This window comes from Babesia bovis, chromosome 1 (assembly GCF_000165395.2).
Source record: "Babesia bovis T2Bo chromosome 1, whole genome shotgun sequence".
NCBI lineage: Eukaryota > Apicomplexa > Aconoidasida > Piroplasmida > Babesiidae > Babesia > Babesia bovis.
Window position 1 is genome coordinate 1,112,754 of NC_067396.1, and position 11,635 is coordinate 1,124,388.

General features: G+C 43.0%; 6 protein-coding genes across 6 annotated transcripts; 4 read left to right on the forward strand and 2 right to left on the reverse strand.

The window, feature by feature from the left end:
* The first annotated feature begins 106 nt into the window (after window positions 1–106).
* Window positions 107–4,275, forward strand: BBOV_I000610 (uncharacterized protein). Its single transcript, XM_001608673.2, has one exon. It carries the CDS (start codon window positions 157–159, stop codon window positions 4,270–4,272), a length of 4,116 nt encoding a protein of 1,371 aa, XP_001608723.1. The 5' UTR covers window positions 107–156; the 3' UTR covers window positions 4,273–4,275.
* BBOV_I000620 (uncharacterized protein) lies at window positions 4,249–6,862 on the reverse strand. Its single transcript, XM_001608674.2, has 7 exons — window positions 6,614–6,862; window positions 6,164–6,579; window positions 5,985–6,131; window positions 5,756–5,950; window positions 5,341–5,722; window positions 4,344–5,305; window positions 4,249–4,309 (listed from the first exon to the last, which is right to left on the reverse strand). The coding sequence occupies exons 1-7, from the start codon at window positions 6,828–6,830 to the stop codon at window positions 4,253–4,255; spliced, it is 2,376 nt and encodes a 791-aa protein (XP_001608724.2). The 5' UTR covers window positions 6,831–6,862; the 3' UTR covers window positions 4,249–4,252.
* A 130-nt stretch (window positions 6,863–6,992) lies between these two features.
* BBOV_I000640 (ATP11 (ATP synthase) family protein) lies at window positions 6,993–7,984 on the forward strand. The gene is made up of 2 exons (XM_051767025.1): window positions 6,993–7,031; window positions 7,093–7,984. The coding sequence occupies exon 2, from the start codon at window positions 7,263–7,265 to the stop codon at window positions 7,929–7,931; it is 669 nt and encodes a 222-aa protein (XP_051622943.1). The 5' UTR covers window positions 6,993–7,031; window positions 7,093–7,262; the 3' UTR covers window positions 7,932–7,984.
* A 369-nt stretch (window positions 7,985–8,353) lies between these two features.
* BBOV_I000650 (uncharacterized protein) lies at window positions 8,354–9,148 on the reverse strand. Its single transcript, XM_051767484.1, has 4 exons — window positions 8,809–9,148; window positions 8,562–8,773; window positions 8,474–8,526; window positions 8,354–8,440 (listed from the first exon to the last, which is right to left on the reverse strand). Exons 1-4 carry the CDS (start codon window positions 9,121–9,123, stop codon window positions 8,367–8,369), a joined length of 654 nt encoding a protein of 217 aa, XP_051622944.1. The 5' UTR covers window positions 9,124–9,148; the 3' UTR covers window positions 8,354–8,366.
* A 22-nt stretch (window positions 9,149–9,170) lies between these two features.
* On the forward strand, window positions 9,171–10,457 carry BBOV_I000660 (putative integral membrane protein; the record flags this gene model as incomplete). Its single annotated transcript, XM_051767821.1, has 1 exon — window positions 9,171–10,457. Exon 1 carries the CDS (start codon window positions 9,432–9,434, stop codon window positions 10,455–10,457), a length of 1,026 nt encoding a protein of 341 aa, XP_051622945.1. The 5' UTR covers window positions 9,171–9,431.
* Window positions 10,406–11,517, forward strand: BBOV_I000665 (uncharacterized protein). Its single transcript, XM_001608678.2, has one exon. It carries the CDS (start codon window positions 10,444–10,446, stop codon window positions 11,500–11,502), a length of 1,059 nt encoding a protein of 352 aa, XP_001608728.2. The 5' UTR covers window positions 10,406–10,443; the 3' UTR covers window positions 11,503–11,517.
* Window positions 11,518–11,635: the final 118 nt, after the last annotated feature.

Below are 11,635 nucleotides of genomic sequence, written 5' to 3' on the forward strand. Positions count from 1 at the left end.
TTTTACAATGTATTTAACTATTTGTTGTTATTTATACAACCATTTCTTTGAGGTGTGTAACCTTTTGTAACGGTGTTAATCGCAGGTGTGTCGTCTATTCCAACTTCTTTATGGAAGTGAACACGGTATATACGTATTGACCTTTGCCATTTAAAGATGGAATCACCGGGGGAATCAAATGGCTCTTCGCGGCCTCAAAACGTTGCTGAGCTCCTGTCTAACTTGACGGAGCAACAGACTCGTTTAATGGACACATACAAGGGTTTCTTGGAGTCAATGCAGTTGGAGACTAACCTGAACAATGCTAAGGGGCAGGTATCAGGTCTTCAGAAGGCGGGAGCTGAGTTGATTGAGCTTCAGAAGGACCACCTCAAAAAGATGTTAACTATGTTATATCCCATATTCCAATTGGTGATGCCCAGGTCACAATGTGACGATGATGACGTCATACAGATGCTTAAGGACCGCACTAAGCTGGATAAATATGATCTGGTTGAGTTATCATGTGTTCTACGATGCTATTTTGCCAAGTTGGCAATATACATATATCACATGGCTACCTTTGTACAGGATCGTGATGGTTATGAGCGTGTTGTTTCTAACGACCCTAACCTTAGCTCGCGTGACCTGTTGCCTAAATCCAATCCCATGAAGCCAACCGGAGGCGCATTTGAAGAAGAGGATGACGATATTCCTGCTGATGCTGAAGACCTGGCCAACATGACGGCCAATGGGTGGTACGAGCGTATGAGTAGGTTGTACAAACCGCAGGCGAATTATCCTGCGCCGTACGATATATACTCCGCCAGTGAACTTAATATGCACGATTTAGCATCTGAGAGCGAGCCTCGATTCCCTTCATTAGACGGTGATCATGTGGATTACAAGCCTAGGGAGCGTGTGCCTTCTCAGAGAGCTTCTACTCCTGATGATATGTTTGACCCACCTTTTTTCGATGAGAATGATTTTAATGATGTATTGGATCCTACCATGACTTCATACGCCATGACGCAGAATTTTTTACGTTCTCATGATATGGAACGCGACTTAGGTTATGGCCAGCGCCAGCACACTCAGCAGACCGCTGGCGGCTACAATTCAATGGAAACTAGGTACCACCAAGGTTATGGTCATCACGTTGATAATTACCCACCTGATCCCTATGCCCATAGTGGCTATCCACATGAGATGGTTGACCCTTACTATCGAGGTGATAGCTATATGACTGCCAACATTAACCAGCGTGAGTGCATTCCACTGGGAGAATATCCATATTACCAAAAGCCGCTGCGCCCAGAGGATGTATCTTACAGCAGTTACATTTACAGTGGCAGGGAGCCTGGTGTAACGCCAGGCGGTTTACCGCCTGGACGTTATATGAACGAGTCATCGAAGGTAGCTCCTCATAAAGTCCCGACGAAGCCTCCGCACCAGGTTGATACACCACCGGGTAATGATTCATACATGCGTTACAAAAATGCCATGGAAGATTACAGCAACAATAGGATACGCCCTGTTGGCATGAACGATTTGTTTAACATGGGTGATACAAGGAAGTATCCGGCAATCCCGGAAGACAGAATGATTCACAGCCGGGTGGCGCCTCCTGTACAGAGGAGACAGCAGCTCCGTGAGCGCGTAAGGTCGCCAAACGATGACATTTGTTGCAGCGGCTATCAGGATGCCAAAAGCAGGCGTCGTGCGGAGTTGCGTCAAGTAATGTCCCAAGAGATGCTACATCCCAGTTTCTATTCTCAGGGTAGTATTGTTAGGGAGGGTGTCCATGTGAAGGGTGACCTTGGTCGAAAGGACATTACCCATTTAATATACGACTCTCCACTTCACAATCCTGACCGCATTGAGCAATCTGAGGCTGTCCAACAGCCCAGCTACGCCGTTGAGTCGGTCCACGACAGCGTTTATTCCCAATCCAGCATCCACACTACGCTTAACGGCAGCATCCCCTTACAGGAACCCGGGCAGCATTACTCCGACGGATCTCATTTAAGTTCTATAGGTTCCTTGGGTGTACAATCAATTGATCATCCTTATGCAAACGAATATAGCCATGTTGAGGAGCCAACATTGCCACAAGCTCAAGATTTCAGGGAATCTGGGCCACAACAAGCTGCTTACCCAGCGGAGGATGCTGGAATGCAATACAACGCTTACCACGTATCAGCTACGGATACATTCCCTAGGGGTCCTCAAGCCAATCCTGACTTGAATTTTACCCACCCAGATGTACTGCCAATGGAACAACCTCGTTCCATGGCTCAAGATGGATACAGCCATGTACTAGATCAACAGATGCATGATGGAATCCCTACATCGTCATTAACCAGTACATCGCAGATGCCAAGCCACGTAGCGGCTATGTACCATCCCAAAGACATGAGTGGACCACAGCATGAACCCTATAACCACAGTATTGAATCGCAGGGTGATGGACCTACATTACCCCAATCGCTTTCTAATGTAACCAATAGAGCAGTGAACGCTCCATCCCAAATGGAGAATCCAGCTGCGCCTTTAACTGTTCAATTGAGTCAACAGGACATTATGGCGTATCAGACATTTGAGACTCTGGACCTTGATAACGCTAGACGAGCTCAGTCATTGGTAAATAGCGCTTCAAATACATATAACTACGAATTGCAAAGCTCTGGCTTAGTGGATACATCTAGTAATGACGCCAAGGATATTCAGCCTTTTGAATTTTCGGGCCTGGTTACATTCAATTCAAGGGAGTCTTTTGATATTCCACAGGAGAACAATGTTTCTACTAGCTTGACCCAAATAACTGATTCCATACCAGAACACCCTGGTAATTTACCAAAAGCTGCTCTGGAAAAAGTCGCTCCCAAAGCACCTATGTTAAAACCAAAATCCTTGGTTGATCATGGAAACCAGCCATTCTTCCCTAAGTCATTTGGTGTTAAAGCTCCCATGGTTAAATTGCTTGTCCCCAAGAAGCTGTTAGGCATGCCTAAGGTACCACTTGGTAAGGTTCCAAATGCTAAGAGTTTATTGGTTAAAGACGGATTGCATCCCAAGGTGTTACCAAGTCAGGCTAAAATACCGAGTGCTGTTCCCACGGGTCCGGTGCAACGCCATACCTCCGTCGAATCAACTCGTTACCCTGAGTTGAGTAGCCGTCAAAGCATAAATCCCGATGTATTAGTTAATTCACGGTTACCCCAAAGTATGGTTGGTGCAATGCCTCAACAACATGCTGTCGATCTCCGATTGCAACCCAAGGGCAATGTGGCAAATGGGCAGTCTATGGTTACTGTCAGTCGTCATCAGGTGGGCAACGTCTCCGCAGGCAGGTTCCAATCTGATGACTCTGTTGGATATGTACAATCCACGCGTATAGTGGAACGTATGGAATCCAATGGCAGTGTAGTGTACGTCCAATCCACTAGAAGCATTGAGCAGCGCCCCTTAGGTGGTAGTTCTGCAATGCTCACGGCCATTCAAAGACGTAGGTCATCCTACGGTAGTGGCAGGCTATCAGCGTCCAACCCCGATGGATCAACTTGCACTAGCTTAAGCATTGACGGTCCCAACAGTGGAGTATCACGTTTGACGTCGGTTGATAGTATTCCGAGACGCGCAGCATCGAATAGCAGTGAGCCAACCACTGTAAGTGTACCGGATGCTCAACCCTCTGTCCAGACTCAACATTCAATTGGTCACCTATCAAGTATGGAACACGCTTCAACTGGTAGCTTGGAATGCAGATCCATTTCTACTGCAGACCAAAACATATATGCTGGACCAGTGGAGTACAACTTAAATCTAGACAGCGGCAGTCAACGTACCATCTCAGAAGGCTGTATGGATTCAGTTCGTACTCAGGAACTCCCATTGGATCCCGTGGGAAACTACATATCCCATAGGAGTGACGTCAGTGATCATTACGTGCCAACCAATGCCCAATCTTCATTGGAAACCGGCCTCGAATCGTCACACAGTTTGTTAGGCTCAGGTCAACCTGAATATCAGCAGTCGATAGAGACTGTCATGGCTGAAAACTCGCCAGTTGCTGCTATTGTTGAGGAGCCACCAGATAGCTTCGATATTGACCCTAATGAAGGCCACGGTGAATGGATTAACAACGTGATTCGACGTGATTTATACTTAAGTTACGGTATTAATAAAACTACATCGATGCCACCGTTGGATGATGATAATTTGTCTAGCAAAGGGATTCACATCCCACCACTTGACATGAGTAAATTAAGGATCAGGGGTTCGAGTATGTAACTGTGTTACATTTTAGACCTAGCTTCTCTCCCAAATACTGTAAACATTTAAATTCTATCGCTATAACATACCTCTAATCTTGACACTCGTGTCATATTTGAATCTATTACAATTGCATCTTCTAGCGCTCCTTCTATTAATACTATGTATGCTTGTTCGTTGCATCCTAGTTCCAGGTAGTACTCCAGAAGTTTATCGATCTTATGCGGATTAATATTCCCAACGTTCATGCAAACATGTCGGCATAATGCCTTGTGATCTACTTTGGGATGGAAGGTGCATACCTTTAGCAATTTTAATGCAGTACTGCTGAACTGTGGGTGTTCCACTGGATACGATTCCACAAAATGCTGGATCATGGCTGGTACTATACTAGACAAGCTCGGGTTTGAGATATATGTCACAACCGATGATAAAGTTGCGAAGCTTTCGGCAGACAGGCTGGCAATATCAACGTTGTTAATACACCATTCTTGGAGTTCATATATCCTTTTACAGTGCTGTCGATTACCATGGGACAACACAACAACATTGCGCATCATAGCCGGTATAACTTCGGAGTCAATAGTAGAACACAGCTCCAATTTATTCGCCAGGTAGATGACATAATCCAATGACTCAGCATGACATATTCCTAGTGCTAAACTCATCGAGTCGCAATTGTTGACACGCAATGTCAGTTTATGGTATGCTTCATTTATGTCATCTGCTTCTTTCTTAGAAACACTTTTAAAGTAGTCCATCGTCATGGCAATATTGCGATATGTAACTGCGGCATTGTTCGTGCCACGATTGTGGGAAGCACAATCCGTCCCTAATGCTACGTTGTTCAAGGAATGACGTCCAGGTAATCCATTGTTTCCAATATCTCTAGAGAGTGGTGGGCGTGTGACCAATGACATGCCACCAGATTCCACATTTGAAGAAGCATCTCTTGTCTCAGAGCACAGCTGATCTGTATTAGCAAGAACGGACCTAGAGTATCTGTATCGCTCTTCAGATACATTCCCCTCTAAAGCCTTGTTAAACATATCTGTCTATTCAAATTATTGGTTATAAAATACTTACCACATGGCTTTAAATACCTTGATATAATCTCATGGCATTTAATTGCCTCAGGCCCTTCTATATGTATCCCACTTCTCTGGATCAGCACCATGAGCTTTGCTAACCCCTTGATGTACCCCAATTTGTTAAACCAATGCATAACTTCAATCAAATCTATAGTGCTTGGTAAAATATCCTTTCTAGAGCGCCCTATTCCAGTATCTATGGACTCCATGATGGCATCGTAAAGGTACACCAGTTCCAGGGGAAAACCCACTGACTTCCGTAGGACGTCTAATTTATCACTCAGTGACATTTGATGTATGTGATTGCTCCTTAAGTGATCATATAAGTTGTCCAAATACACATCCTGGACCCCAACGGTATCCATAGCGTATTTTACCTAGTATAGATAAACAACAGGATGGCCACCTACCCCGAATACCATGTGTACCGATGCAGAATCACTATTACGTGTTACTAGTCGGATGATACTATTAAAACAATTCATATCCAATGGACGCTTTAGGTGAATATTCACTATTACTCTTACCAATTCCGGCACATTGCTCATGTCCATGAAATGGCTTCTTGTAGAGATGAACTTATGGACTATGTCAACTACGTTTGCCTGTAGTAGATATGCAGCATGTACAGCAACTAACATCTACATAACCGAGTCCATCAAAAGCCTTCAAAACACTGAAACTAGGCTCAACCCTTTGCCCATTAAAGTGGTGGGCAAGCAGTTGCAACAAAGCTTCATTTTTGTATTGCATACAGTCAATTGCCTTGAGTATATGTACCAAATTCTGGGACATATAACAAACGCTTATTTACTTACATTAGTAGAAAATTGCGATACGTTCTTGAAAATCGGTTTTACTAGACAGTCGACTAATGAAGTTTCCACCTCGTGACAAACCAAGCTGGACATAGTCTGCGATATGCCTTCGGGGGATATGTGCTCTATATTGTTTATTATCATCTTCAATCCAATTTTGAACAGTTCTCCATGATACATATTAGATATACAATATTCATACAACACCTGGGGAAGATCTCCAACGTGCCATTCGTCTTTTAGTGAGATGATCCTGTTGGCTACACTGTTATAGAATGACTTGTCGCTATGGCTTGCGTGGGCAAACGCCTTGATGATTTGTACAAGATCGGGGGTGCTGTAGCTATCAATGTGATAAACAACTGCATTAGCGCATCTTCGCCAGAAATTGCTATTCACATTGCGTGTTTTTGATCCTGTTAAAATGGAGCCATAACAACGGAAACGTACCTCTAACTACTGTCTTCAACAGTTGCTTTGGCTCCTGGTAATGTATAGGTGTTTCTGCCAGGTTGCTAGACATACATCGTCGTTGTATCCTTAACTGGAGTAAAGAATCGCGCAATTCCCCTATAGAAATACGTACTAGACTTTCAAACTTCATTTTAGAACAACGGGACCATGTAGTATACCGGAACCTGGACTGCGATGTAGAACAATAATCCATGGAATCCACATAAATCCATTTTGTAGACTATTCTGTGTTGAATTACGAGCCGTCATATGTTAATACATCCTTTTTAGTTATAAACAAGTCAATGTGTACGATACCCTGGCATTAGGTGTGTAGAATGCAATGAACGCTCCAGCGGATCATTGTATAAAAATGTCATCCACTGAGTCTTCATCAACCTTTAAAAAATATGAGGTAGGTTGCTATAGACAAGTAGATAACAAAGAGTGTATAATCGTATGTTATCATTGGACAGATAAAGGACGAGCTAGAACAGATACTTGCTGAGCCTGCAAGTGACCATGTGAAAGCAATCGCGAGGACATTCATGCTAGAATTAGACTTTGCGATGCGATACATCAAGCACATGAACAGGGTTCATAAGGGCATTACTGTGGGCGACGTGGTTAATGACTTGCTATACAAATGGCCTCCAACCGAGCCTCAACCGGAATGAAACGTTTATTAGGGTACAATTTGGTTATAAATCGCAAATTCAGTTTTATGTACCCAGTACCCCGTAATCTAAAGGATGTTGCCAAGGTGCCATTACTATTACAATGCGACGCTGGCAAGATATGTGATTTATGGCGCAAGCAATTTAAACATCGGAATGATGTAGTTACTAACGTCATATCCGGGTCTATATATCGCCAATTGCGCCATAACATTAATCGCAGTAAAATGTTTATATTTCCTATATCAGTCGGTGCCGGGAGCTACAACATGTTTTTACAGTTCAGTGATGGTAAGAGTGGCTTGTTCACATCTGTTGATGCGTACAAGAAGCTTGGCATTCATAGGTCACCGCCTTACTTCATCCTCACTCTATTCGACGAGTTATTGGAACAGAAGGACATTGTCTTGGTACGGGGCGATATAGTTAACCCTAAGGACGTCTCCAAGCAGAATGCGGAACGCCTAATGAATCTGACTATACAATTTTACACTGATATAAATCTTTACCGATGGGTCGATACCTTCAATAATAGGCCTCGTGACTTCCAGTACGACGAGTTCGTAAGATCCTGCGGCTATCTCTTGAGTGGCAATGATCTTTCCCTGAATCCAATAGAACCAAGAGCTGATATTTGACACCACTACAGGTTAATTATTCATGATAGTAGTCGCTGTACATTGTATGTCTAGGGTATATAAACCTGATAATATTTCATGGTTAATAAAACTATGGGCAATATCTATATCGTTGGCCGTGCACTGTCATTGCACAATTCCAATATAGTTACATACTATTCCACTTTACAGTGTAACTCAGACTATACACTGAAGATATCTACCCTGTAAATCACATGATATACTCATCCTGCCACTACAGACGATGCTACCTAAATGCAACACTCTTTTAAATCTAAATCGTTGTACTACATACTGAATCTGTGTTTTTCTATACGAGTTGATAGATTACGTTTTGTACAGTGACGATATACTGATTACGTTTCCATGGTAGATTACCATTGCCACAGTGGTCAATAGTGGAAACGAGAGATTAACTTCTTTGCTGACCAATCTTTAAATCTCCCTCGGTGGTTGTTGTTCAGCACTGACATTCTCCCTGCGTATATCATCCCAGGTTTTGTATGGACCTGTATATTGTGATTTGTAAATATTAAACACACCAGCACTCGGTTGATCAAAACCAGTCCTCTTGTTGTTCTCTTGCGATATGCTGCTGTGTAACAGTGATACTGCTGCGTGATAACATACCTGTTTGAATCGGTAAAAAACGGCTCAATTGGTTCTACGAAGTTATCGTATGTAGCTGATGACTCAGCAGCGATGCCCGTTTGGGGAGTAGAATGTACACCAGATGGTGGAACCTCTGTGGTATAACCATTTTCTGACACTGGTGGAATTCTTCGAACATCATTCAGTATTTTCCTGGCGGCGACTCCAAGTGACCCAGGTGAGGACAGCAACTGGATGCAATATATCCCAAAGATACTAAACACACCTTATTATATAGTGGTCTGCGTTTCTGGTTGATGCATAAGGCAGTAAAGTAAAATGCTGTGAAAACAGACAGCATACGTCTAGACGCCGGCTTCTTTATGATGTTAACCTTTGACAGACCCATGTTAATCAGTAACCCTGCGGAAACTCCTAATCCTAGGCAGCTATATGTAGCTTTTCTGAACATATCTCCTTCATCTCTTGTGATTGTGCTTGCGTTATCTTTGAGCCACCGTCCATATTGCCGTTCGAACATACGCCATTCACGTTCATTGGATGGCAGTGGCGGCGGCACACCATTTGCATTTGGGTCCATATTATATAAATGTTTTTACACAGATGTTATATATTGCACTTTTACACCTATATCTCCATATGTTGTGTGTCGTTGACCCAATGTTTAAGGTTACTATATATGTAATATGACCAGAAAGCGCGCTATAGACAGAACTGAGGATGCGTGTAATGCGCCAAAATGTGTGTCTAGTACCGTTAAACTGCAGGAATCTGGGTCATTGAATCCTCGCAAGGATGCAGCGTGCGTTGATAACAGCAGTAAAGTAGCTGAGGAATATTCATCTGCGCTTTTGTTTGTTCCCAATCAGGTGAGGTCAAGGGTAGCTAATGTTTCTACTGAGCGTCGCGGTCAGATGCGCTAGGATATTTGTACCGCTACTGCTTCTCTCCGTTGTCGGTGTATATAGCTATTCTATTACTAAAGTGGTCGTACCTCTTGACTCTGGTATATATCTACTAAAACACTCTGACCTCAAGAACTCTGTAAATACCACTTCTGGTGTGGACCTCTCTGACTCTAGTATATATATCCCCAAAAGGCTGCTGTTGTCTACTGAGCAAAATACTGGTGAACACAGTTACTTGAACATTCCGTTGCACAACACTATCCTGGTGCGTAAGATTGAATCTCTCGATTCATTTCCTGTACTTAGTCTCGACTACGGATCACGCTTCGTGGGAATATCTCTTCATCATATGGGTAGTTCGAAGGTGCTTGGTAATCTGATAAATACTGGCGATGTACCTCAATTATGTGATAGGATATATTCGTTACTTAAGGAAAACGTGATAACCATAACTCGCTTTTTAATCTTGGTTGGTCTACCACTATCTCGTGGCAAGCCAACTGACGGCCATCATCTATTCCAAAATCTATTTAACCTCGATTTTGCAACTCGCCTTTCTAGGTATATAACCCAGCGACATATAGAGTACTATGGTAATTGGGAAAGCTTAATATCATCAGGAAATCTACTTCATACGTTAAACACCAAGTGCTTTATGTGTTCCAATGGTCTGAGACCATGCTTATACAATAACAATTGCGAAGAGAGCTTTGAGATTCAACCTTCTGACTACGGATCGGCTAACGTCATTGGTGTTACCGAGCACAGTTCCACGTATCAGACGGAGCTTTTCAACGGCACTTCCAGTCGTCGTGACGCACTTGCTAGCATTCTCATATACCGGAATTTAGTTGATTCCCTCAGGTCACCTCATACGGACAATCTACCATTCCTTGTTCTCCCCAGTAACAACAACATATTTAGGAATCACACAAAGGGTGATTGCTTGATGCTATACAAACATCTGTGGTCAAAGTTATCCAAAAGCAAAAATGGCTCCTATTAGCGTTATACCTCCTATAGGCGATCCTGGGATCGACATATTGCCTATAAAATCACATCCTTTTTACAATGTATTTCTATCTCTTATTAGGCAAGGTGAGCTTGTTACACTTAATCGGCTATTGGGTATTGTCGCCACTCAGGAAACCAGGTTCATTTCAAAGATGAGCAAGGTTGACTATAGGAATGTAGGCCGGGAATACCTCGATATATACTCTACTCAATTTCTTTTTTTATTGAACCCTGGCTATGCACCTGCGGCTTCCAATGTGGGCCTCTCGGTGCTATATTGCCAGTTGTTCAATTTATTGTACAAGCGTATGTCAGTCACTAGAAGATCCGAAGATTGCCATAAACTGAAGTCCTATATGTTAGGTCTTTTTGAGGAGATGTGCGTTCGCTTTTTGGATGACCGGATTCTGGAGTTTTCCTATGAGCCTTGTACTATGGAATCTGGTTCCACGTGTTACCACTTGGTAGGTTCCTGTGTAACCCGATTGTTATTCCAGTTGTTATATATACCACTGTCAGTCCCAGATGCTAAGGAGACTAGTATTGGTAAGGAACTCTTGCAGTGCATAAAACGGTACAACAAGTTACTTTGTGATGACTCTGTTAGCAACGCGGAACTATCGTCCCATGACACGCCTACTAAGACACCCACGTTACATAGCGTTCCGAAACGGAACATTATAGCCGATCTTTTAACTCCGTATGATGCCAGTACTGCATCATTTCCAAGTCCATTATCAAGTGACTTGTCTAATCACGGGGCGCAACTGACAAATTCGGGCTCACTCCTCCGTTTTGTGGTACATGCTGTACTGCAGTTGATATATATGGCGAAAACAGGTTTACAAAACGGCAAATCAGAGGTGCTACTCGTTGGTTTCATCAATTCGGTTAAAGGGCTGAATTTACCTGGAACCGCGGGTGACTCCATGTGGGAAACCGTATACGACGTTTGTTTTTTCAATGTACCTGATGCTTCCATAACAAATTCAATAAGGAGCATCGAGCAGTATGTAAAGCAACGTTTAAATCGCTAAATAATCTAATCTTCGTAGTACTTTTTAACACTTATATGGTGTCCGTGTCGTTCCTGGAACGTATAACTATGTACAAATTCGGCAATAGATTGACACCACATAGATTTAACAGCGTTATGACCCTGGCTCAGGG

Coding starts and splice junctions, on each gene's coding strand:
- BBOV_I000610 (XM_001608673.2), top strand. CDS start 157: ATGGAATCACCGGGGGAATCAAATGGCTCTTCGCGGCCTCAAAACGTT.
- BBOV_I000620 (XM_001608674.2), bottom strand. CDS start 6,830: ATGGATTATTGTTCTACATCGCAGTCCAGGTTCCGGTATACTACATGG. Junction 5,723..5,755: donor CGGTACACATGGTATTCGGG/GTAGGTGGCCAT, acceptor TATCTATACTAG/GTAAAATACGCTATGGATAC. Junction 5,306..5,340: donor AAGGTATTTAAAGCCATGTG/GTAAGTATTTTA, acceptor TTGAATAGACAG/ATATGTTTAACAAGGCTTTA.
- BBOV_I000640 (XM_051767025.1), top strand. CDS start 7,263: ATGGCCTCCAACCGAGCCTCAACCGGAATGAAACGTTTATTAGGGTAC.
- BBOV_I000650 (XM_051767484.1), bottom strand. CDS start 9,123: ATGGACCCAAATGCAAATGGTGTGCCGCCGCCACTGCCATCCAATGAA. Junction 8,774..8,808: donor GCAGACCACTATATAATAAG/GTGTGTTTAGTA, acceptor TATTGCATCCAG/TTGCTGTCCTCACCTGGGTC. Junction 8,441..8,473: donor TTTTGATCAACCGAGTGCTG/GTGTGTTTAATA, acceptor CACAATATACAG/GTCCATACAAAACCTGGGAT.
- BBOV_I000665 (XM_001608678.2), top strand. CDS start 10,444: ATGGCTCCTATTAGCGTTATACCTCCTATAGGCGATCCTGGGATCGAC.